Raw genomic sequence first — 26,633 nt, 5'->3', positions numbered from 1 at the left:
CGTATACTAGTTTAAATATTTTGATGAATTGAACCAAAGCCAAATTGGCTAAAAGAACTAAGTGTTGCCTCATTTAACTAGAAAGTCCAGTGGGAGGAGAGGCCTCAGACTTGGGAGGGGGAGCGGGTGGAGTCGGATAGCTTGTGTTTTTCTTTTCCATCTCTCCATAGTGCCACCCAGTGTTAGTTTCATCCTAAAGCTGGTTCTGCTCAGGATTATGTGATAACTGTCAGTAGCGATAGAGGCCAAGTGCTTTCTCTTCCATATCCAGAGTGCATGCTTCCGCCCCAGCACTCCAAGCTAGAATCCTGAGCGTGTCCTTCACTGGAGCAGCTTACACCGTATGCCCAATCCCTAATTAATGATCGTGGCCAGGGAAATGGTTATGTCGATTGGCTTACCCCAATCAGGATGCATGTCTGGAGCCGAGGATGAAGTCATTTCCCAAGGACACAGATTATGTGGAGGATAGGTAGAGACTAGTAGGAAAACTGGGTAAAGGAAAGAATGAATACTGGATGATCACTACATGGAGATCTGGCCTAAAAGACCACAGCAAGCCCAGGGCTGTATTTACTGAAAATTACCGTTGGCATTACTAATAAGAAAATAGTTTCCAGATTACAAACTAACAACAGCAACAACAAGATTCCAAGGCCAGTATGTTTCTTTTATTATGATTTTTGTGTTTGACTTAAGATGGTTGAATGATTTCATTTTCAATTATAAGCATTACATTAATTCCCATGCAAAACCCAAGATTGCGTATGCCTGATTTCAATTGGCCAAAATCCAACCTGGGAGTTTGGACATTCAAGATGAAAACCAAAATGTTGCTTGACCTTTCCAACAGTAGACAACATGGTCATCCTTTGAGATATCGGCAGGCCCCCGATCTTTCAAACACCATCATTTGCCATGCGTCTGTACCAAAACAGGGAGCTGACGCCTTGCGGCACCTAAGCCTGGCAAGTAATTTCATTCATCAAGACAGGACACCTCTACACCAAGGCCCACCCACAGATATGTCCTGGTTCCTGCTCTATAACAAAACCTGCTTTTCAACAGGGATGGAATCTTCTATTTGGGGATTATAAGTTCTTCCTGCCACTTTTCCTCAAAACTCTCAGTAGAAGCAAAGAGACTTTACAATAAAGCTTACCTCTATAATCCCAAAAGAAATACATACAAAGACACCTACTCTAAGAAGTATATATTTTCCCCAGCTTCAGATAAAGTCACTTGGCAGGTATAAAGCTTTAAAAACTTCTCTCAGTATGACAGGAACCAAGAATATCAAAGAGGGCAAAACAGGACCCCACAATTAAAGGAGAACTAAACAAATGCAAAGAACCGTTCTATTGATTGAGAGAAATGGGCTAAATGAAAATAAATGACAGCATTTCAACAATGGATATCAATTTATATTGAAACACATACACTGGAACTCTGACAATGGCAAAGATTTCATTAGTGCAAATAACAATTATAATGGTATGTTCTTTAATAGGATTTAAATAAGGCTTCAAATAATTACACACGCTAAAACTACCATTTGGAAACCTTAATTCTGTTTGGAAAGTTGTCAAACGCACTGTCCAAACCATCCAAAGTTCTGATTTGTGGACAATTACATTCAATGAAGTTGCTTCAAAACACAATTTGTAGCATTAGGACTTTCAAAGTCATGTTGTTTGGTGGAAAGGGGGAAAATACTCTGGGCACTGGTCAAAAGAAAGAAATCCAGCTAACATACCAGGTAGTTCCCAGGTTCAGATGATTCTCAAATTTCTGTAGTGATGAAAGCTCATCACAAAAATAAAGACAGAAAAACAAAACAAAAAATAGTAGAATTCTGAAGTGTCAGAAAGGGATTAGTTTCCCCACCCCCATTAACAAATTTGCACAAAGTATGAAAGAGAAAAAAAGAAGAGAATTCATGGGCATTTTCATCTATGGCTCAAGTTCTCCTTAAAAACAAAAACAAACTATGTGACGATAACTACAAAAAGTAAATGACAAAACCAGAGGCAGAATGTGAAATAGTAATATACTGTTTTCAGAGCCTGCAGAACCAGGAAACTTAAAAGGTATTCTTAACAGATCCAATCCAGGCTGGATACGTAAAAAACAGAAAGACAGCATCACAACCCACGCGACACTTGATGAGAGTTTTAGAACCAGAAAAAAAAGGCAGCAAAACGCTCAGAAAAATTTATCATCAATTCTGAAATGGGGCCTCGTGACATCATCAGGGTTAATAAAGACAGAGATAGACTTCCCCGGGTTTTCAGTCACTAGCTGCTGCAGTTTTTTGGCCAAACGGTCATCAGGCTGGTTGGGGTCCCCTCCATCCGACTGCGGGGAGGGGATGCTGGTGGTGCTCCCTCGCCTCTGGAGCTCCAGCGTCAGCCGGTTGGCTGCCTTGACATGCTCGATGGCGGTGCGCAGGTGCTCTGCCGGGTCTGAGCGGACGGAGGAGAGCTTCCGCGCATGGAGCATGACCGTCTCCTCCGACAGGTGTTCCAGCATGTTGCACTGAGGGATGAAATAATTGGGGCACATCTTGTTGACCAGACAGTGTTGCAGGTCATCGATGAGGCCCAGCAAAAAGTGGGCTGCACAGTCTTCTTGAGCCAAGTAGTTGGCAGGAAGTCTGTCACAGGCCCAGAGCATCATGCTGCGCAGGTGATAGGGGCTAATAGCCTTGGGCCGTGACAGGAGTTTAATGATGATGGCTTTGCAGGCCTGGTAGGCCTGCATGAGGCTGCTAGAGATGCACTTCTTCAACTGCACCTCGCTCCTGGCAAAGGACAGCCGCCATTCATTGTCCTTCTTACCCTTGTAGGAGCAAGCAGGCACCAAGTAAAACCCACTGATGACCTCTTCCTCGGTGATCTTCCCATCCCAAAAGTGGTTCTCCATGAGCCAGCTCTGGGCCACCGCAGGCCAACCTTTGAAAGATACCACAGGGACAATATCGTACAACATGCGACTGCTCCCCACACCCAGAATGATGGAGATGATGGTCCCATTCTTTTCTACCTTTTCCACTTTTGGCATCCCTCGCTGGGGTTTTTTCTGTATCTCTGACAGCACAATGCTGATGGAGTCATAGAACCAGTCAGCCACTTTGGTTGGGGAGAAGAAGTAGTTGGTGGCACCATTGATGTGATCTACGATCGTGCAGCAGTCTTTCCATTTACTGATCGTCCCCTCATCAAAGAGCCGAAGACTCAGCCAAGAGTGGCACAAGGCTGAGTGGCGCATATCAAGTGTCACAGGCTGATTACGGTCATGCAGCTTAAGGGCTGGCACCAGAAGGGTAAAGTCCATATCATAGTCAGTCCCTCGAGCATAAACATTAAGTTCATCTAAGTCCAGGTCCACCACGCCTTCCCGGACTCCTCCAGAAAGCAACAGGTACTCATTGGCCACTGGAAGTTTTTGGTCCAGCTTTTGCACCATTCCTAGAAAAAAAAAAAAGAAAACACTATTATAGGAAGCACAGACATAAGAGTCTTAAGCATCAATATAGAATGTGCGGAGCTTCCAAGAGCCACTATCCATTACCAGTAGAAAACCATATCATAGGCTGCTGCACAGACCCAGCTAAGGGTTCTTTGTTCGTTCTCATCAGCTCCAGAACTCACCCTTTGCCAAGTGGGAGAATTACAATAGATTTTTCTCTCACAGGGCAAGCAGTATCATCTTCAATGATAAACCAGGGCTCCTCTTCCCCCAGTCATCACCTCGGTTAATGCTATTGCCATCCACTCAGTCACCCAGGCTAAAAACTTCAGCAAGCTTCAACTCTCCCTTGCCTTTCTACTGCCAAACCTTATCTAATAACCTCTGCAACATTTCTCACTCCTTCCCTGTTCTCCATCTCTGCTGCCGTCATATAACGCCAGGCTCTTTTCATCTCTTGCTAAAGCAGTCTCCCTCCCCGGGCTCTCCCTGCTTAAAACTTCGACACCAGTGATTATCAATGTGGGCTGTGGACACTGAAAGTAGGACACTTTCAGGGGGCTGTGAGGTCATAACTCTTTTCATAATACTACTAATGCATTATTTTCCTTTTTCACCGTGTTGACAATTGACCTGACACTTGATGGTACAAAAGCAATGGAGGGGAAAACTATTGGTGCCTTTGCTTTAGTCAAGACAGTGGCACCAGACTGTACTAGCAGGCATTGGATTCTTTACTACTGACATGCACTAGCATTAAAAAAAAAAAAAAAAAATCAAGTTTCACTTAAGAAAATCCTTAATGGAAAAGAAAAAATGGATTAATTTTATTAAATCCCAACTCTTGAACCACTTTTCTAAGATTCTGTGTGACGAAATGGGAAGTAACCATAAAGCACTTCTGTTTCATATGAAATACAAAAGCTGTCTGCAAGAAAATCATTTTGTGTGAACGTTTGAGTTGTGGGCTAAATTCACTGCTTTTTTCATGGAACATCATTTTTATTTTATTGAACAACTGATAAACTATGGCTATTCAGACTTGAGTATCTGACAGACATTTTCTTTAAAAAATGAACAAAATGAGCCTGTCTTCGAGAAAATAACTGACAATATTTATTGCCAATGATAAAACTGGAGCTTTCAAGAAAAAATTAAATTTGAGAAAACTCATCTCCTGTACCACCAGCTTTAACATCTACCCAAACCTAATAGTTTTCTGACGTGACTGGTAGTGATGTTATGAATGTGATTTTTTTTAAAATGAGACTGTGAGCTCTTTGAGAGTGAAAACTCTCAAATTGGTATTAAGTAGGCATAGGAGTCCGCACCCAGTAGGCACACTATTGAAGCTATGTCTGAATAATAAAGGAATGAGTAGATAGAATCAATAGGGCTTGAACATAAAATATTTAAATAAAGCCTTGACATAAATGTTCCACGAACAACATACAAATTTAGTCTCCCTGCCTCTTGCCTTTTTATTATATATTTACTTGTGTTTCATTATCTGACAAACTACCAGCATCACTCTGTGACTTATTAACAATTTCCCCCCAAAGATGGCAAAGAACTGTGATTCCATTATTCATTACAATTACTTTGAATAAACAGTTTGTTATTCATATGACAATCCCAATGCAAATAAATAAACCACGTGGTGTAAGTGTCTGTACTACCATTATCTTTCAGAATTTAACACTCATTTATAAAACGTATTCTTTTTCATTCTTTAAAATTCTATTTTCCAAACCATACTAACCACGAAAAAGTCTTTTATTTAGTACCATTTCCTTCCATACAGGTAGGAATATAGCAAGCTATCACTGTTGTTTTAAAGCAATCAATAAGTTATCCAACATTAAAGGGTCAACAATTCGTCAGAAAAGAGAATCCAGTGTACCTGACATTTGGGGGCTGTTTCTCACACTACCTCTGCTGTGATGTGCCACCTAGATCCTTCTTCAATAAAGGTCTTCTTGTCGCAGCTGCTGGGAGTGCTGTCAGCATAGTCTCTAAGGATTGTCTTGGCTGCAAGGAGCCACCTCAACCAAGGTCATGTCTTGTGGTTGGGGTGCTATGGCGGTGGGGGGGTGGGTTACGTATCCAAGAACTGATCAGCGTGAGGGTGCCCTAGTTCAGGATACTCTGAAGATCCCGAAGGGGTCAGCTGAGGCTGACACTGGGCCTGGGAGGAAATCTGACTATCCCCTCTGCCTGATCCTTCCTCCGCTCCCTCCCTTCCACAGGTGCTAATCCCAAGGGTAATTAATAAATATCCTAACTCCATTTCAGGAGCTGCCTCCTGGGGAGCCCAATCTAAGACATCACACACTACAAGCAAAAACAGTCTTCACTACAAATTCAGCATGCAAAGTTTATTTTCCTTTTTAAAGTGGTTTTTTATTTATTTATTTAGTTTTATTTACTTATTTATAATTTTATTTATTTATTTCCCCAAAGCCCCAGTAGATAGTTGTATGTCATAGTTGCACATCCTTCTAGTTGCTGCATGTGGGACGCGGCCTCAGCATGGCCAGAGAAGCCGTGTGTCAATGCGCACCCAGGATCCGAACCCGGGCCACCAGCAGTGGAGTGTGCGCACTTAACCGCTAAGCCACGGGGCCGGCCCATAAAGTGGTTTTTTAAAAGCCAAATTTAGCAACCAGGATTGAAAGTTGTCATAAACACCAAGACAAAGATTCATTTCTCAGTTGCCATTATGTTTCAGTATTAACCTCATTAACAAATACTACCACCCCAAGCTTTAGCTGTAGTTATAAAAGGATAAGATTGACTTCCCAGAATCCAGAGTAGGTTGTGAAAATCATTTTCACTATTTTATAGACTCACATGTAGGTACAGTGACTTTTAAAGAGAAACATTTGATAATGACATAATTTACTCATCATTATTTCAAATATTCTTTCATTCTAGCATTTGGAGTGCCATAAATATACGTGGGAAAAATCGTGAAATGCTGCATTGTGAGGAGTAAATAAGATCTGAATCGAGTAGAAGTGGTATTGTTATCCGGATAACACATTGTCGTCCTCTCTTAGGCATAAATAATTCAAAACTCTATATGTGCTTTTGCCCTAGACAGGATCAAACTGGCTCTGAGCACACTAGCTAGGTCTTGTCTACACAACAAGAAGAACTTGTACATTAATGGCCTAGGAATAATTTGTTTACAAATGTACCACCGAATTTTGCCTTGGATCGTCACAATTTTGTGTGGGTAGTTACAGGAGAGAAAAAATTAAAACTCCCTTTTGCCCTCTGCTGGCTTAAAGAAGTTTTAATGTATTTTCACTTGTTAGTATACACACTAGAACATTCCTCTTTCCTTCCAATTGCTGCTTATGCACCTAGTTAAAATGCTGGCCCTTCTCTCAAAGGAGCCGTATAAAGTATTTGGCTAAGTTCTAATATTCAGGAGTTAGGGTAATTGTGGACACTTCTTATTCCTTTAAAGTGCAGAGAGAACTTCAGCAGCAGAGAGAATATTGCTGAGGCTCATCTGCTAAGCTCCTAGAAGTTAGAAACAAAGTCCCTAAGGCCGCATTGTTCCGCAAACTAATCCCCAGTGACATCCACATTTGCATTTAGCCTGCCTGAGCCCATTAGTCTGCAGTTTTACAAATGATTTGGTAACACAAACTGGAGACTTCCCCAGCATCATACAAACTCAAATGCCCTCCTTGAAAACTTTCCTGGGTTAAGTTTAAGTGAAAATGAGCTGACTTCAGCTATCATGGCAGATGAGTTGCCATGCAACTAAAACACAGCCAGGGCCTGAGAAGGCAAAAGACAGAGGAGGGGGAAAAAAAATTCAACTGTACACTTTGACTGTAGGCATCAGTTCCAATAGGTGTCATCTCTGAATTAATCCAAGGATTTTTGTGTAATTACAGGAGGGTAAGATCAAGTGACTTTGGCTGTTTAGCAATTTTAAATTATCCAAAGCCAGAATGGGAACAAAAGGAAGATGCACACACATCACTTAAGTTATTAGTAGCAAAAAAATGAGGGATGAAGAAACAGCTTATTCCCCTGGGTGGGTCTCTTCTTTTAATGGAAGCATTGGAATATGTCTGCTCTTTAAAACACAAAGTAAAATTATCTTCCTTCCTGTAATTGATTCCTTGATTTTGGTTTATTTCATAGTTTCTACTTTAGAAGACCTTAACATTAATCTTTTATATAGGTATGGGGGCCTGGAGTTTAAGGAATTAGTTCCATGTCATCCACTTAGTTCTTTGCTGATTATCTTTAGAATATCAAGTAAAAAGTGGAACTCTGTTCTGACTCCCTTATATTCTAGTGAATAAAACTTCATCAGATTCCACTGAATTCAAATAACCAACCTCTATCACTCAGGCATATAACACCAGACTGTTAACAACCAGAGCACAAGAACTAAGTATCTTTTTTTTTTTTTTGCTGAGGAAGATTTGCCCTGAGCTAACATCTGTTGCCAATCTTCCTCTATTTTGTAGGTGGGTTGCCGCCACCGCATGGCCACTGACGAGTGCTGTAGACCCATGCCCGGGAACCAAACCCAAGCCGCTGAAGCAGGGCATGCTGAACTTAACCACTTAGGCCACTGGGCGGGCCCCTAAGTATCGTTTTCTGTCTTCTCTCATCCTCACAGTTCTACTCCAGTAGATATGTAAGAACTCAAGTAGGCAGTTTAACAAATAATAAGCAAATTAGTGAAATTAGTACTTACACAGATTCTTAAAAAACACATACCCACACAACGCTTACCTATGTTGAAGGAAGAAAGATCTATAAAGAGGTAAAACTTTTATGTCTTGTAATTAATGCTACAGAATTAAAATTTTCTCTGTATATCTTTGACTATGCATATAAAAAAGATTTCCATGTAGATAAAAAAGACCTGAATATCTCAATAATATTCATTGTTTCATAAAAAAGAGGTATCTTTTTCACCCCAACTCATGTGGCACACCGATAACAGTGCCTTATTATGGCAATGATTGTTAATGGTAGGAAGGGTACAGAATGGAACTATGTTGACAAAGTTCCTCTGTGATTCTGATAGATCCCCTCAGGGAGTAGTCTCCTTGGTTGTTAATAAAGAATATAAAACCTTTCTATAAATATAGTATGATTTATGCTTTTATATATTTTTGTCACGCTTACTTGACATTCTGAGAAACATTCTGAGAAGTAAGCATGGCTACCACCTGCTAAGAAAGTCACCAATCTATAAAATTTTTAATTATCTCAATTTGGGGAAGGTTTTAGCAATTTCCTCTTTCACTCACGGCCAGAAACCATGAAGTCTCTCACTTTATAGGTGAAAAAACACATTCAGGAGGGAGAAATAACTCATTCAAGATCATGCAGCCCTAGTGACAGATTAACAGCATTGTCTTATTCCCACATTTGTTGCGAAGGTCAGAATGGCACCTACATACTGTTCTCCCTATGACAATGACCCGGCTTGACATGGATGCAGAATGGCTCAGAAGGAAAGTAGCAGAGGTCTCAAGACAAAGTGCCAACCTTTGTGCTTTCATTGGTCAAAGCTTTAGTGTGACCTTAGACAAGCAGCAGAATGTGTCTGACTAACCACATTTATCATAAGGAAGAATGGACTAGATCTGTCTTGCAAGAAGCTATTAGTATTCCTAAATAAATGGCCTACAAGACACAGGAAAGACAGAAGTAAGACACCAATAGAGCTTCCCAGCTTTTTCATAATCTGCTGAGTGATCATTCAGATTGACAATTATAGCAATATGTTTTATAAGTCAAAGAGTCTATTTTATTAGGGATCATTTCTGAGACAACTGCATATAATTTTATTTAAATCTTTTAGAAAACTGATTAATTCATGTATGGTAATGACCTATTGACCAAATATATATACTAATAGGACTGATTCAAAAGATGTCTCCTCAAAGAAGTCTTCCTTGATCTTTTCCCATTTTGACACTAACATGTGTGCAAGAGCATTGGAGTCAGAGTAAGACAGGCTTGGGTTTGAATCCTGGGTTTGTCATTTACGACTTCAGTAAGCCTGACAAATTATTTAACCTCTCTGAGCTTCCAATTCCTAATCTTTTTAAAACAAACAAAAACTCCCATCCTTATAGGATTGATCTGAAATGCCTACACACATAGATATGTAGTTATTTTCTGGGTGCGGCTCAGCAATTTTCATTTTCCTTATACGTTCTTCCCTTTTCTATCACTTATAAAACTGGATTAGCCGAATCACACTTCTTCCACAGAGTTGTTGTGAAGATTTAACTAAACAAGGTAACCTATCTAAAGCCTCTAGGGCATGTCAGGCATACAAAACACATTAGATGAAGGGAAAGGAATGGAGCATTCTTTCCCCTGGCCACACCCAGACTGGTGCTAGCCCCAGGATGCCTCCTCTGGGGGATGCCATCGTGTGGTAAGGCACACAGCTTGGCAAGAAGAGGGCAGGATGGATTCCAGCCTTTTCTTGTTCCCTTTGAATAAGTGCCCTGTGGAATGAACAACCTGTACACTCCTGTGGAGGACCTTGATCTGAATTCTTACGGTAGCACTTTCTATACCTATTACCGTGTGGGCTACACTCAGGGCTTATTTTCCTTCCTAAATGAGATAACAACATAAAGCATTTGGCACAATAATTGGCAAAGAGGCTCAGCAAATGAAAGATACTATCACAGTCAATAATCTATAAGCTCCGGTAGTCAAGCTTTCATCACTGCAGTGGCTAATACAGACCTGGGGATCAGAAGGCAACTGCTTGTTGAGTGGACTGTTTCACTCAATCCCAATACCTCATTAACCATAACCTGAGCCTCATGGAATTTGCTACACAATATAGTATGAAATACTGCCAGCATATGCCTACAAAATCATTTACTAATAATCCAAAAGTCAGGTTAAAAAAAAGCGTCTCTAATCTACCATTGTTTTCCTTCTTAAAAATTAAAACCAAAGTTCTAAAAATTAATGAGCTTGGTCGAAGTCTACTAAGCTGTTTTGCACAGAAGGAACATGAGTTAGGCCTGGATTCAAGTCCCGCTCACCCGTGACCAACATAATTAACCACTCTGGGCCTTAGTTTCTCAGAAATTGGGGAATAACAACTAAGTTTGTTGGGTGGTCACAGGGATAAAACAAGAAAATGCACACCAAATTACTTAGTGTGCAGTCTGGCCTTACTTGTCAGTCAATCAACAGAGGGTTCTGGGCACGTGTATGCACATACGTTATCAGTATATTTTTCTCATTGAATAAGTCTTGCCCTTTTCTTTCTTTTCAGTCCTTCGGATAGTTTAAAAACTCATGGTTTCTGCCAACCAGAACTTACTGGTAAGACTCAAAAGAGAGTCTTATTAGCCCCACCTAGCAGCTTCCCACAGCCATAACAGGGCACGAAAGCTATAGACTGTCAATTTACAAGAGGAGTGTTCTCTTTAGAAAGCTCATTCTTGAAAAATAAAAACAATAGCAAGTGGAAAGCAAGAGTAATGCCAATATGGTATCAAATGGCTACATAAGGACATAGAAATGTATCAATGATGACCAGATTACCCCTCTCCTGATCTTCAGCAGAAGCAGTAAGTTTGTGATGGAGATGTTCAGAATTAAGTCAACTGTACCCCATTCTCCTCTGCCTGTGACCCAGCTGAGGGTGAGTTGCATTCCTTTCTCACTTGGGGATATTTATGCTAACTACTTAATTACTCTAAAACTGGAAAGCTGGGTTCAATGGAGGGGGGTGGGTGACTACATTTTAGAAGAAATATAATGAAGTAAGCCAAGTCCAGGAAATTGAAAGGATGGAGATGGGATTCAAAACCCAGGTTTGATTTCTTCATGCATGCAACACATAAGTATTAATGCCTCCTCTGAGCCAGTACTATGCAAGATACAGAAGATACAAAGGTGAAGAGAAACACACAGTCCCCGCTGCATAATACCTGTCATTGAGTGAGAAAGCCAGATATAATTGTATCAATCAGGATAGATGCGGTTATGCTGAGTAACAAACCTGAAACCTCAGTGACTCAAAACAACAGTCTTATTTTTCATTCAGGCTATGTGACCATCAGGGATTAGCTGGGGGGTTCTTCTTTCCTTAATCCAGGACCCCGGTGGATAGAGCAGCCCTCATCTAGAACTTTACAGTCACTCTTTTGGAGAAGAAAGCCCTGGAGGATCTTTTTTCAGCAGTTAAATCTCTGGCCTGTAAAGGACATACATCATTTTTATTCATAAATCATTGGCCAAAACTAGTCACATGGTCCCACCCAATCCCAGGGCAAAAAAGTGCAATTCTACCTCATGCTGGGAAGGTAGAGAGCCAGAAATATTTGATAAGCAGCATGAACGGCTCCCACACTAATCAAATAATCACATGCTAATGAACATATAAGTATAAGCTGGGATAACACTGAAGGAAATGAATAAAAGTCCCAGCCAAAACACAGAAGAGGAAGAAGAATTGTTTAGCCAGGAGAACAGAAAATTCAAGGCCATGAGATACACCTTCAAATATTTGATGAGTGGTCCTGGTAAAGAAGAAATGGACTTTACCCATATGATTCCAACAAGTAGAAGGTATGTAGAGAAAAATTCAGTCTAATCTGTAAATGAAAGAATCGTCTCTCAGGTAGAATTTTCTAACAATGCCGCCTGTAGAGGGAAAATATTTCCTGTCCCTAGAGATGAGCAATCAGAATCTTCATTAGAGGTGAAGGCTAAAACTACAAACAAGTAATGGAGTCTGAGTATCGATGTCTTCCAAGGCGGCTGCCCATCACAAAAGCCTACTACTGAAGATAGACGACTGCAATGTAGACTCCTATGGCCATCCAATGTGGGCCCCAGTAACAGTGGCAGTAAGAGATCCAAGGGAGCATCAGGCTCCAATGCTTGATGCTGCTCTTCTCTCTCATCTGGTTTACTCTGTGTCATTTCTAATCTGCAGCCCAGCTGCTGTCACATTCTCCAACCAACCAACTCCGCTGATTTAAAAGAAGACAGCACAGTACTAGCAATAACACACACAATAGCAAAAGAAAGGTTGACTTTATAGAGCACATTTTCAAAGTACGTACATCTCATGTCAAGGGCTCTCTGAGAAGGGCACACACATTTATTGGCTCTACTATGCACTAAGGAGCAGGCTGAATGATTCACCTGTGTCATCTCATTCAATCCTCTTGGCAGTTTCAAATAGGTGATATTGTCCTCATTTTACAGGTGAGGAAATCAAGATAAATAACAGTCCAATAAATTGTTCATGGTCATAATACCTGGGATCAAAATTCAAGTTGATTCTATACTCTTTTCACTATCCCACACTGCTTTCCACCATTAAATGGGCTCTCCTAAGAGAATAAACAATTTAATATCTTCAGGCCTTTAAAAGTGCCATGTAAAAGACTATAAAAAAGCTAGTGAAAGCTCATTTCTCAATCCAAAAATGAAACGAATTCTATTTTGGAGTAAAATGATTTCTAAAGCAGATTAAAAGCTGATTTTAGTCATCCTTGGGGAATGAAGTATATGAGCAAAATGGGTAAAGGATCATAAAAAAGACTTGATTATAAATGACCTTAAAAAAATGAATATCTAGTGCTGTGACACACAGTTATGTGTGCACGCACGTGTGTCTGTGTGTGGTGTGTGTGTTGTGCTGCATACTTAACTCCCAGACAATTCTCAAAGAGCATTCCACAAGTGTTTTAATCACAACATCCTTGGAGTTCTTTCACGCCCCAAAACAAACTCTGAGAATGTTCCCATATATTGAGAGGCATAGTCTAACTTGCTTATTTTAACCCAACAGCAAAACCTTAATTTTAAAGTCATATCCCCTAAATTTCTACTACGAGATTGAGGAGACAGAACATAATTATAAAAAAAAAAAAAAATACTAACCACAAAGCCAGAAGCTCTTACTGAGTTCTGAAGCAGAAAGCCTTTTTCCTCTGTGGACACAGCAGTATTTACCAGTCACATTTCTTCTCTGTACAAAAGTCAGCTTAGGCACACTGAGCCATGGGGAAAGAAACATGAAGAATTCTGTGCCTTCTCTAAAAAAACCCAACCCCCCTCCCAAATCAAAAAACCAACTGGTATCCACGAGCCTGTAATAAGATATCCTCCTTGTGATGCAGCAGGCTAAGAAAATATGTCACTGTTGACTAAAAAGGGACTCTATAGCTGTGGTCTATACTACATACTCAGAGTTGCTACATTAGCTCAAAAATGATCCCAATTTATATAAAGAAGCCACCTCTAAAGGATTTTAAAACTATCATTGGCTAGCAAAGACCTTGTCTTAAAATGAGTTTACTTTGGAAATTTTCAACATGTATAACAGTAGAGATAATAGTATAATGAATCACCATGTACCCATCACCCAGCTTCAACAATTGTTTGCCATTCTTGTTTCATTTATCACCATATATTTTGTTGTAATATTTTAAAGTAAATCCCAGATATCATATAATTTCATCCATAAATACTTCAAGATATTTATCTGACAAAGACCTTTTTAAAACTGTAACCACCATTCTCATATCTAAACAAAATTAATAATAATTCTTTATTATTATTGATTTCACTTGATTTTATCTTTTTCTTAATCCCTGTGAATACATGAGTATGTTGTGTGTGTGTAGGAAAGGCTGTAGACGCCCTACCCTGCACTTGCAGCTATGGTAGGCAGCTTCTGCAAGCTGGCAGCTTCCCTCTTCAAGGTCAGCCATTCTGCTCCTCTGCCTGAGGGCCATCTCTGCTCTGGCACTACCAGGAAGTGCAGGGGAGTTAATGTGGAGAACTGACACCACTGGGGACAACCCTCAACCACTGGAGGACTGGAATCGGTGGACAAATGCCCCAGCTTCCCCAGACTCTGGTGGGACAATTCTAAGATGGGTTCTACACAACTTCCCAGAGGGTCCCACAAGATTAATCTGCTCATTAGCTCATTAACAGACCCTTTATTGGCTTTTCTCTCTTCTCTGTTTCAGTCATTCTACTCCCTGACTAGTGCTTCTTAGTATCACCTCCCAGATGAATCACCACACCAAGGTAGTTCTTATTTCTGGAAGTGTGTGTGTGTGTGTGTGTGTGTGTGTAGCAGTGCTAAACAAGTTCATCCTGCTAATAATTCTAGATGAAATCACAACACCTCAGATGTATAACTGGCCATGACAACAGAAGCATAAGCTGATGACAATAAATTACTTGTTCTTTCCCACAATCAAGTTTCAGATCTAGTATATGTGTTTTACAAAACGAGATCTGAGCACAATTCTCAAAAAGAGTTCATCAGCTTTCTCCGATCAGCGAGCTTGTTTCCAGTGCATTTATAGTGAGCACCTTGCTTATTCATTTATTGTTTTGTTGATATTCCAATTTTCCTCATTTCCCAAAGGACATTCTAAGCCTCTTTCAATTCTGGAGAACTTTGGAGAGATGAAATTCATACATTACTTAGACATAGGCGTTTCTTCCTCAGTCTTCAAAGAAAACAATGGGGAGTAAGGCTTGAAGAGAAAAAGTACAAAAGTAGGTTAGTCTAGTTTCTCAGTTTACTGCAGGAACTAATCTTCAGAGCAGAGCCTTGTTCAAAAGTGGATCTGCCTTACTCATATGTAAAAGTCTCAAGCTAAATTCAAAGACCAAAAGAACATTTCTCTTTCAGCCTCCATTTGGGATTATTCTGCCTCTATTCTTCTAAATTGTACAGAAAAAATCCCAAATGACATATTTAATCTCTCCATTCAATGACCTTTGCCCATATTTTCTTTAGTGTAGTGCTTAGACCAATTATCAATTATTTGTTGACCTGTTGGTGTCCCTTTGTCTGATAACCTATGTATCTCCTAACCTAACACAACAGAAGTTCAACAGATGTCAACTGAGTGAATAAATAGATGGTATAGCCTAACGATAGAGTTTACGGGAATCTTCCAGGATGAAAATTCTCAGGGTGATATATTTAGATTGACAGTGTCAACCTGACACTGTCACTTCCAGACATGGTGAGAGACTCCACAGCCACTATATCTGCAAGCCAGGGAATCATATTACGTACTCAGAAGAGAGGAAAGGGAGAAGCTAGGAGCCTGTTAATGAGCTGACCATAAGCTATATGGTTACTACACAAAAGCATCTCTTCTTCTTGTCCAAGAATAATTTAACTCGAGGACATTTTCCAAAGCATCAATTTTTAGCCAACAATCATAGGCAGAGATTAGGAGATAAAGCTACTATATACCTACAGTGTGATCTAAGATCAAAGTCTAATACCTGATTTTTAAAAAAGATGTTAACAGTGCATTTTTCCTTTGATGAACAGACTCTAAATAAACGGATTCCGTCTTAGTAAGCAAGTCCCAATAACTGCCAGGAGATGGCACCCACATTCCACTCATTTACTATGAGCTTCTAGCTGGGATCCAAAATCAAAAAATCCTAGAATGAAAGCTCTGGGGAAACAGAGGCTTAGCAACGGGCTAAGACTTGATAAGACCAAGACCGTATTAAAAGCATCACTCCGGGGCCTATTTGCCCCCAGGTACCACCCAGTGTCTTTGCCTTTTGATCTCCCAGAGGAAATCTGGAAACTCAGGAGATGACAGGCTCCTAGGTTGAGCCAAGACTGAAAGATGCTTTGTCTGGGCAGGCAACATGGTTGACAATTGATGCTCAAAGTATATTGAAGACCTTGTCGCAAGGCACAGAGTTCCAGCTCTCATTTGCTGTAGCTGAGACGAAAAAAAGACCCATGAATAAAGCTTCAGGTGTCAGGAATAGGGGGAGAGAAGGCAGAGGAAATAGTCTTTGATGTTATGAGGTTAAGGCACCATCCTTTCTGCAAAACTGTTTCATTCTGACTACAAATAAATACATACACTAAAAGATTTAGGAGCCAAAATGATTACTAAACAGGAAATTGATTTTTTAACCTGGCTCCAATCAATAGATAATCCAAATAAACTTTGCTTTATATTGTGTGATGCTTTGCAGTCCCAGAGAATGGCCACAATCATTTTCTCATTTGTCCCAGTAATAATTCTGTGAAGACTATTACAGCTCTCATTGCACAGGTGTGGAAACTGAGGCTCTTGGTGGCTAAGTGACCAGCCAAGATAAGTGCACAACATATCCACACAGTTCTTTGGCCTCAACTAGATTAAAAACTAGTTTGACCACACACAATCATTTTGAAGGAAGGAAGGGCGTGTCATTTGAGTTCTTGACCAAGTTATTGTTTGTTGCAGGGGGAGCAGAAAGGGACAGAAAGGGATCAAAATAGAAATCATGCTCTGCTGCGGACATCTATCGAGGGTAAACCTACAGGTCTCCATTACGCCTAGACTGACTGGGTTATTGATAAGATGCCCCTCTTCCCTTTTCCACACCATCTAAATAAACACACATCATTCCTAGGAAATAACTTAAGTTTCAAATAATTGGGTAGGTAATAATTGCTAATTAATTTTCCATATAGCTCATTGTTGTAATACCTAATATATTAATAATGACCCCCCCTGCCTATATTATCTTTATCTTCATTTAAATAAATACATGTTATTTCAAATACTAATGTCCTCAATCAAGTTTCCATACAACAAAGTAGTAACACCCTAAAAATCTGCTATTTCAAAAAAACTAACTCGGTTAACGCGTCTTCAAAGTTTCTCCATTGTATAAAGCTGGAATGTTCCACACAAAAGTTCGGATTAGTACAACTACACACGTACCTATAATTTAAGGAAGGACTAAGGGATCAAATAAATGTTTCCATGGAAAACAGACACGGAAAAAAAGTACTGACAGCCTGACAGGCTAATAAAGAGCAGAGAGAGCTTCTGAGCCACAATTGCCTACCTGATAATTACTTTCTGGGTAAAAACATACTTGAGTGTTTGAGCTTGAAAATGTTCACATCAAAAGAAGTTAAACTTAAAAAACAACCAGTCTAGGCCCTGTGCGGAGGTTGAAATTTGCAGCTTAAAAGCATTAGTAGATCATTTAAAAGCGAGTCACGTTGTGGCAGTGTTTTTAAACCCACGCCTGCACAACAGAGAAGGAAAGTCAGAGAGAAAGTCAAAAAGTGAGTCTCTTCATGCTGAAGTGAGAAAGTGGTATTTTGAGAGATGGCTTTCTTCTACTTTTCCTCCAACCATCAAAAAATGGAGCAAGAGACAGTGGTGTCTGATGAAAAGGGGAATTCAATATTCTAGCCAGAAATTGTGAACTAAAATGGTGGCTGTTGAGGGAGATAGAAGAGTTTTTTTTTTTTTTTTTTTTTTTAACTTTATGGTGTTGAAGGATGTTTGAATCAGTTGCCAATTCTGTAACTCTGGGACTCCAGGGGATGAAATTTAAGTTTCATGTGTGCTCCCCACACAAAGAATGAATGAATCAGAGATTATTGGAGACAGAACTGACTTTCAAGGTTACGTCCTTCAACTGTCATGGTACAGATCAGGTTGCTGAGGCCCAAAGGTGACACAGCACAGCACCTGACACGGGTGCTAGGAATAGAATCCAAAGTCCTGATCCTCAGTCCAAGGCTCTTTCCACTCCACATGTGGGTCTCTAACCAAGAGTTTAAATAGGGGTCCCCATGTCCCACCCTAGAAGGAATGAAGCATATCTCCAAGGAGATGTGTGTTTTAAACTAGCAATGTTGAAATGCTTTTAAAAATTGAGACTGTCTGCTCTCTCCCTCAATTTCAAAGCAGAAAGTCTAATTGCATGGACTCAAGACAGGCAAAGCTGTCAAGTTAGAGGAAGAGGTTCATTGTATCAGTAATTCTCTAAAATCTTAAAGAGGTGAAATTAACCATTCTTCAAATCAGGAAAGACACAACTTTGGTGAGACTTTTGGAAACATGACAGGAATTGAGATTCAGGAAAGATATGACATCTCTCCTTTCTCACAACTCCGGGATTCATTTACATCTCCAACCTCCCAGTTATTCATTTTGCTTTGAATGAAAAGAAATATTCTTGCTAGATTTCTGCCAGTTATTTTTTCACACCCTCTATCTCCCTCCATCCATCAGACAGTAGCTGATTTTTGTCCTCTCTTCACTCTTAAGTATGGACAAAGCAATTGTGTAATCAATCAAGAATCCTTAAGGGCACTTGGCGCACACCCCACCCCTCACTGGGGAGCACATATCTGGGTCAGTGAGAATCAGCGGTGGGGCTGATTTGGCAGCCAAGCAATAAACCTGTGGTGATGGGCACAATTACAGCTCAGTTTTTGAAACCAAAGATCACACAGTTTGAAGAGAAGTGTACACTTTCCAAAGCTATCAACTGTCCTGGACGTGAATTCAGACACAATGGATTAAATACAGGCACCCATATTCACACAGTGCCCCTTCCAAAAATCCAGGCAGGTTAGGTTTTTTATAGTGAAGCAGGAAAAAGACTAAATAACAAGCATTCTTTTAAAAGATGGTGCCTGCTTGAGAAAGGTCATTAAAGGACTCAAACCCAAGGGTAGTGTAATGGTGAGATGCAGAAGTCTTTTTTTCAAGATAGTGATAAAAATGATATTTTGCAGGGACTCAAGTCTTGTCATGAGAGCAACTTTCAGCCGAAAAATTCCATAATTCCATTTCAAAAGGGAAGTGGGGGCAGTGGTTCGCAGAGAAACCCTCCAGCAAAACCATACGAAGTTCGCAGTGTTTCCACTAGAGGTCGTTTCTTCCTAATTTTTCTTGACAGTGTTGGACAGGCTGCAATGAAAAAAGTAAGACGAAAAAGGCCTGAAGGGTGGATATAAAATTTTAAAATTCATACCTGATTTTACTGATACGCTTGCAAAGTGAGTCAGAAATGGATTTGGGTTTCAGAAACAGTGCTTCTCACTGGGGAATCCCAAATGGCCACATGCTGTTTGCAGCAATCCTACTGAAACGGTGGGATGCCATACATCCATGGATACAATTCCACAGCTTTGGGATGAAAAAGGCATGTGGGAAAGAAAGATATAAGAGAGAATGTGGATGACGTGATGAAGAGATGATGAATTTAGGGTACAGAAAAGCTTGACGTGAACCCTCGCTTCATGATTTATTAGCTGTATGAGATTTAGACTTCTGAAACTTTAGTCTCCTCGTTTTTCAAAAATGAGGATAATACCACCTCTTTCACAAGGCTATTATGAGACTTCACTGAAACAGTTACATAAAGCTCCCAATACAGTTTCTGGAACTTGGCAGATGTTGAAAAAATGTAATTTTCTTTTTAAAACAGTGTTCTGTTCACACTTCTCTAGGTCAGTTATTAACACTGGTTTTTATCTTGTTATTTGGGCATGTGCCTTTTTTAAAGAAAGGTTTTAGTATTTGTCTATTCAACCATCTACCTTCCTCTCTTTTTGTCTTTTTTTTCCTTTTCATTTTAGTTTCCTCAGGCTTTGTCAGTGTCAAGTAATGTGGGCGGAATGAAGGAAAGCTCATGACAACTTTGCCAGCTTTGTAAGAGACCGAAAATACTTGTAATGAAAAGTTACCACAAAGTACGTGGTTGGTAAGAGTGACGGAGGGAGGGAAAAAGAGAGGAAGAGAAAAAGACAGATGTACTGACATTTCTGATCAGTTTTAGCTGCATATCATCTTTTCTGTTCTCTGATGAATTTGATATATGAGGAAAATGTAGTGAAATCCTGGATACTGAATGGATTCTCTCTGGTTGCCACAGTGGTTCTCTAACCAGTGTGCAGAATCATCTGGAGAAATTATTAAAACACAGATTGCTGAGCCTCGACCCCCCAGAGTTTCTGATTCAGTAGATCTGGTGTAGGGCCTGAGAATCTGCATTTCTAACAAGTTCCCAGGTGATGCCGATGCTGCTGGTCCACAGACTACACTTTGAGAAGCACCAGTTTAGCACAGCCACAGAATTTACAATCCAACTGTGGGAAAGAAAATGGAACCAAAATAAGAAATCCGGGCTCTGGTCCTGATCTTCCATTAATTCACTACGTAATGGGGAAGACATTACCCGTCATGCCTCTATTTGCTTACCTGCAAAGAGGAACAATGTCTGTCTACCAGTGAGGTCAAATGAGGGTCAAAAGAGGTAATGGGTAAATTAAAACTTTGAAAAATTAGAAAATGCTCTGTAAGAACTAAGTATCACAATCAACAATCCCCAACAGCCTATGATGGTTAATTCGTCAACATGACTGCATCAGGGCGTGCCCAGCTTTCTGGTTAAGTATTTCTGGGTGTCTGTGGGGTGTTTCCATCTGAGATGAGCATTTGAATTGGTGGACTGAATAAAGTAGATTGCCCTCCCCCATATGGGTGGGCATCACCCAATCCATGGAGGGCCTGAAGAACAAAAAGGCGGAGGAAGGAGCAATTTGCCCCTTTTTTCTGCCTCATTGCTCAGGCTGGAGCATTTCATCTCATCCTCTCCCACCCTTGAACTGGGATTTACATCATCAGCTCCCCTGGTTCTCAGGCCTTTGGACTTGGACCAAATTACACCAACAGCTTTCCTGGGTCTCCAGCTTGCAGATGGCAGATAGTGGGACTTCCCAGCCTCCATAACTGCATGAGCGAATTCCTCATAATAAATCTCCTTTTATACCCTATTAGTTCTGTTTCTCTAACACACAGCCATTACTTAAAAGATTTTCTGGAGACTGCTAAGTGATAGTCCTAGTTCTAGTCTAGGTTCTGCCTCTCACTTACCCTGGACCCACACTTGACCTTTCTACGCCATAGTTTTCCATCTAGCAAAGCGTTTAGAGACAAGATGATCTCTAAGGTTTTTCAAATTTAAAAATGCTATGGTCTTATGATCAGAACATGAGCAGGGACTGGGGCTCAGGGCAGGCGGGCAGGTCTCAGTATAGGGAACATCATCTCCTCTCCCAGAGCTAAGGGCAACTCTTATTCTCTCTGCATGGATCACCCAGCAGTAACCTGTGAGTCACAAGCTTTGCCACGCTTCAGTATAGACCAGTCGCAGAATCCAGCTGTGCCATAGCCCCTGCCAGCCCTCCATACGAGGTCTCAAACATTCCAAAACTAAGCTCCAAATTGGCTACCATTACCAAAAACAGTAAATTTGTCATCATTAGACAGGTACCACCAGAGCCCTATACCATCCATTCAGCTGACAAATCCCTGAGATTCTGTCTCTAAAATGTCTATTGTGTCATGCTGTCCCTGCACACCCCACTGCCACTGTGTGTCACTGTCACAGTCGAGCTCAGGCCCTCATCTCTCACAGGGACAACTGCAACATCTCTTAATTGGACTCTACTCCCCACCACCATTACCCAACATAAGCTCAAAAGGACCTTCTTAAAGGATGGCTCTAACCACATCACTCGCCTGCTCAAATCCTTTGATGCTGCCCCCAACCCTGCAGTCAAGGCCTCCCACACTCTGAGGCCAACCTCCATTTCAACCCTTGTCTTACTGCCCCCTTATGTTCCTCATGGCCTCCAGCCCCAAAGTGGAGCCCCCAAACCACGCTGGTACCCCCAAACAGCCCTGTGCTTTCCAGCTGCCATGCCTTTGCACATTCTCGTTTTGCTCTCCATCTTTGCCTGTTGAAATCCTGCTAATTCTACTCCTTCTAAAAGCTTTTGCCTCCTAACCCCTCACAATCAGGCATATTATTTCCTAACTAACCAGACATGTTATGAGATTTATGTGTGAGCTGTATTGCAGCTGTTTGAGTTCCTTCCCATGTCTCACACAAGACCACGAGTTTTTTGAGGACGGGAATGAAGCCTTACTCACCTGTGTCCACCTGAGTTCTCTGTCTGGGGGTTAGGCTCTTGAGATCTAGAAACAGACTGTCCTGATACAGAATGTGTTATTGTAATAGGAACTAGCTTGTCTAGGATTGGCAAACAGTAGAATTATGTCAGCACAATAAACAGTAGTGTTAGTTCATATGCATTTTTCCCAGAATGTTAATATTTTGTACAACCAAGGAATAGCAACTAAACAAAACGTACTCAATCACAGCAGAATGCAGCAACCCGTGGAGAGAATTAACACTCACATTCTTCCTGGCTCAGATTGGCATGTGGTCTGTCATGGAAATGCTTTTTTTAGATTGTTTTCTATGATTTTAGTGCATTTCATTCTTGTCTCCAAAATCCAACAACTTGATCCCTTCCTTACAACACATTTTAATCAAGCCACCTTCAATTTTTTTTTAAAGGTAAAGTCCTATATTAGAGTGATATTTATTTTTCAGTATTGCTATTGATTTTGTTAACATCCTGGTTACAAAGTCAAATAGTTTTTGAACGATCTGCTCATAACCCTAATTTTCCCATAAGCCTTGTTGTTTTTAGAGCACTATTTTGCAGAACACAAGGATTTTAAGAAATGTGTACACGGTATTGTCACATAAATGCCTAGATTAGTACTTAACCAGGGACAGAAAAGTCAGACTGCTGGTCGGAAGAAAGGAATGATTACGAAGTCCCTCAATACAATTCCCTTGAATGTCAATTGTTCAAGCCAGCTCTCAGCTAACTGAAAATCAGAGGGGCAGGGATGGAGTTCTTCTGCTAGAATCTGGAGGTGCCATGGAAATGCTCCTCGGGAGGACAGAGCTGACCTAAGCTGACACTAGACTATAAGTGACTCATAATTTTCTTGGAGAGCTAAGCCCGTCTGGCACGTGCTGGAACAAGAGGTCTCTGGGTTTCTGAAGGAGGAGAGGACATCTATGGGAAAAGGCATCAGGGGGAAGGGGAAAAAAAACAAGATAAAAAAAGAGGTGGGAATCAACGTTTACCAAGTATCTGCTATGAACCAAGTATATTATATGTTATCTCACAATATTTACATGCAAAAATCTTTCAGTTTGACACTTTATTCTCAATTTACAAGAAAAGAAAGTCAGGCTCAGTGGTTAAGGGATTTGCCTACGGTGACTAACACAGAGTTGCCCGAGTCCCACGTTGGCTTTCCACTGCAACGGTGGCTTCCAAACGGAGCTCGAAGAGCGCCAAGGGGCGCCAAGGGCCAAGCTTCCCGCTGAGGCCGCTAATGAGTGGAGGAAAGACTGAGCACACCACATGGGCAGAACCCGGGCCTCCCACCCCCACGTCAGCCACTTTTGTCTGTTTTACATGTTGGGCTCCTCTGATGCCTCTACTACTTGAAGTAAGAGCCCTACAGTTTTAAAAGGGAGGAAAAAAAAAGGTTTGAAAAATCACTGCATCATTTCAAGCTGGCTATTTCCCAATTCTGCCCGAGGCTGGCCTTCAGCAGAAAAATAAATCAGTGCTTACAAAAGAGCTACTCTACACAGAATGCTGTTGGGGGGGTCCCCAATTCCCTGCTCTAATCATTCCAAAGCTGTCTAAAAGGGCTTCGCTTTTTGCCAACTTGACTCGCTCCACTACCGCTATCCATTCCCGGACATTCCAAGGCAGGTCAGGAGCTTGTGGAAGTGCAGGCAGCTTGGAGAGCAGACCCTCCAGCCCTGCAGCTGGTGTAGGGGAGAAGCTGTGGATCTGAGCTCTGAACCCAAAGCAGGACACCCAGGGTCCGGTCCTGGTGCTCCCTAAGAGAGGATGTCACTTTCCCTGTCCAGGCTGTTTGCTCCCTACCAAGTGAGCTGGTTGGACAAGATAGTCTTTCATGTTCTTTCTGACTTTCAGGAGTCCATACAGAAAAAGGGTATGTGTGTTTCTGAGCGGAGGGGAAGTTGTACTAAGAGTGAGTTTGCAGCTAACACTTGTAAAGCATGTGTCCCCCAGGCACACACAGAGGCAAATACAGACTCTTCAGACAGATTATTTCTCTAAAATTCTCTAGTACTAAGGAACAGATGGAATAAAAGAAAACAAAGACATTATGAATGCTGATATAACATAAGCACAGTGGAACAGAATACATCTTTAATTCCCCTGAAATAACAACTCCTGACAACACAAAAGGTAATTGCAGATCTTTCTGAAGACCATTAGAAGTCCAGAGGTGAGGCACTGTGTTTCGGGGAAAGGACGTGCGTGGAAGTTTCTTTAAAGTGGTTAGAAAGAAAATAATGGGCAATGGATTTACAGCCAGTCTTTGGGCAATGAATGATTTGTCGCCTTCTCCTTCTGGTATTGATTCTCGCCTCAGAGAGACGACAAATGACTGCTGATGAAAGTGCACGTGTCTCAGGGACTGCTCAGGCTGGGTTTGAAATGCTCCTCTAGCAACCTGTCCCAGGCTCTCTCTGCAAAGGTCTCACCCTCCTCAGAACAACTCAGCTGGCCTCATTTGCACACATCTGGAGGTACTACCCCTGGGGTACTTCCATCGCAGCTTCATCACCTGTTTTCCATTCCCAGAAACCTATTTTAAACAAATAGAATGGTCTCTGACATTATGCACCCTTCAAATAACAGTGTACCTATCACTTGTTTGAAAATTCTTTTTGATGCTGCTGCCTTCCAGATATTGCTAATGCCACTATCCAACCACTCCTGGCCTCTTAAAAACATAACCCATATACTGAGCATCTATTTTGGCCAAGGGTTTTTTATGTATTATCATTAATCTTAAGATGCCCCTGCGTAGTGTGAAGAATTGGAGACACTGAGGTTAAATGACTGCCCAAAGTTACACAGTCTGTGGATATGACCTTTGAACCCAGGTATCTGGATTCAACCCAAAAGACGGAGTTGTCCAGGCTTTGTAAACAATAAAGTCCAATATCAGGTAGGTGTTACCAGGGTGACTATGAGGGAGCATCAGGTCCAAAGGCATGGAGAGACCAAAAAATCTGAAAGAGCCTGACCTATTCCTACTGAGCTGGTGACCCTCCCTGTGGCCACAAGCAGGTCACTGTATCTGTCATGGCTTTTGCTTCCCTGTGTACAAAATGGAAGGAAACATTCCATCACTCGCATTCATCTATCTCAAAAGTGCTAACCACCTCACTTTACAGATGAGAACACTGAATGCCAAAAAGGCATGAGTAGCTAAAACCCACAAAGCTAGTGAGTGTCAGAGGCATGACTAGATCAAGGTCTCCCAATTCTTAAACCAGTGCTCTGATACCCTGGTATAAGAGTCAGATATGACCACACAGAGGCGGTGAGATGGGCTGTAAACGTACAGATATAAATCCTTTACATGACAGCTTGACCATTTTACTATCGCCAGCAACCAGTTGGCATTCAATCTCTACGGTTTCTACTAAACAGATATGATAGAATATGATAATGTATGATAGAAGTCTTTTTTGACACATTTATAAGTTGGTATAGTATTCCTTCAAAGTTAAATTTGCATTTTTATACATAGTATTTTCACACTGAATATCTTGGGTTCTAGTCTATTTATAGGTAGCTTTAACACATTTAAAATAAAGAAATTCAAGATGCTGTTTAGAACAAGTTTAATTTTAATGAATGCCATACCAAAATGGATCCAATTTGCTTTAAAAACATTGAGTAAATAAATGTCTGATAGTCTCTAAAATGACTGGAGAATTCCTAACTGTCTATTCATGGCTTAACAAAATGCATTTACCCAAGATAAGTCTACTCTTCTGACTGTGAACTGAACAGACAGGAAAAAGATCATTCATGGCTGGCTTGGACTTCAAGATACACAATCATATATGTAACAGGCGAATTTTAAAAGTCCAGTACTCATGCCAACCTGTTTTATTCAAATCAATTTGTTTTTGAATAAAATTAACAGATTAAAAGGATGAGAAAATATAAAAGTCATAGAAATAATAATTGGTCCCTAAGCCAAAACATAACAGAAATACTTCTACTAGAGGGCTATCCCACAGATAGCCTAATGACCTTTGGGGCAAAAAGACAAAAATCATTGCATTTCCTCTCTATGTTGATATGTGTTTAGAAGGAATTTGTTTCTGGGAGAATTCTGTGAGTGAAAGTAGCAATCTCTTGTGCTAGCAATATATCCAGCTTTACCAAAAGAATCCTCAACAGTATGAGTAGGGTCAGATCAAGGAGGGACGTAAATTCTAAAGGAAGAACATAACATTTCATCCTTTAAGACCAGGTTATCCATCTCCCCTCTCAGCCCGCAAGCTCTCTGAGAACAAGAACAATGGCCCCCAGTGCCTAAGGCCCTCATTGCAAAAGTTCAACGCACATTAGTTGGATGAAAGAA

The 26,633-nt window shown here is 40.8% G+C and overlaps 1 protein-coding gene across 3 annotated transcripts in view; it reads right to left on the bottom strand.

Annotated features, from left to right (window-relative positions):
• Nucleotides 1–622: 622 nt before the first annotated feature.
• The window catches only part of MB21D2 (Mab-21 domain containing 2), a 110,405-nt gene continuing 84,394 nt past the window's right edge, over nucleotides 623–26,633 (bottom strand). The window contains exons 2-3 of one of the 3 annotated variants that reach the window (XM_058556107.1): nucleotides 14,960–15,017; nucleotides 624–3,470 (exon numbers count right to left, since the gene is read on the bottom strand). In XM_058556107.1, the coding sequence (XP_058412090.1) occupies nucleotides 2,206–3,468 (1,263 nt within the window). In that variant the 5' untranslated portion in view covers nucleotides 3,469–3,470; nucleotides 14,960–15,017 and the 3' untranslated portion in view covers nucleotides 624–2,205. Of the gene's footprint in view, nucleotides 3,471–14,959; nucleotides 15,018–26,633 lie in introns of all 3 variants that reach the window. The other 2 variants (XM_058556108.1, XM_058556106.1) reach the window with 2 other exon arrangements.

The sequence above is a fragment of the Diceros bicornis genome, chromosome 15 (genome assembly GCF_020826845.1).
Source record: "Diceros bicornis minor isolate mBicDic1 chromosome 15, mDicBic1.mat.cur, whole genome shotgun sequence".
Classification (NCBI taxonomy): Eukaryota; Metazoa; Chordata; class Mammalia; order Perissodactyla; family Rhinocerotidae; genus Diceros; species Diceros bicornis.
This window is presented reverse-complemented; position numbering and strand designations above follow the sequence as displayed.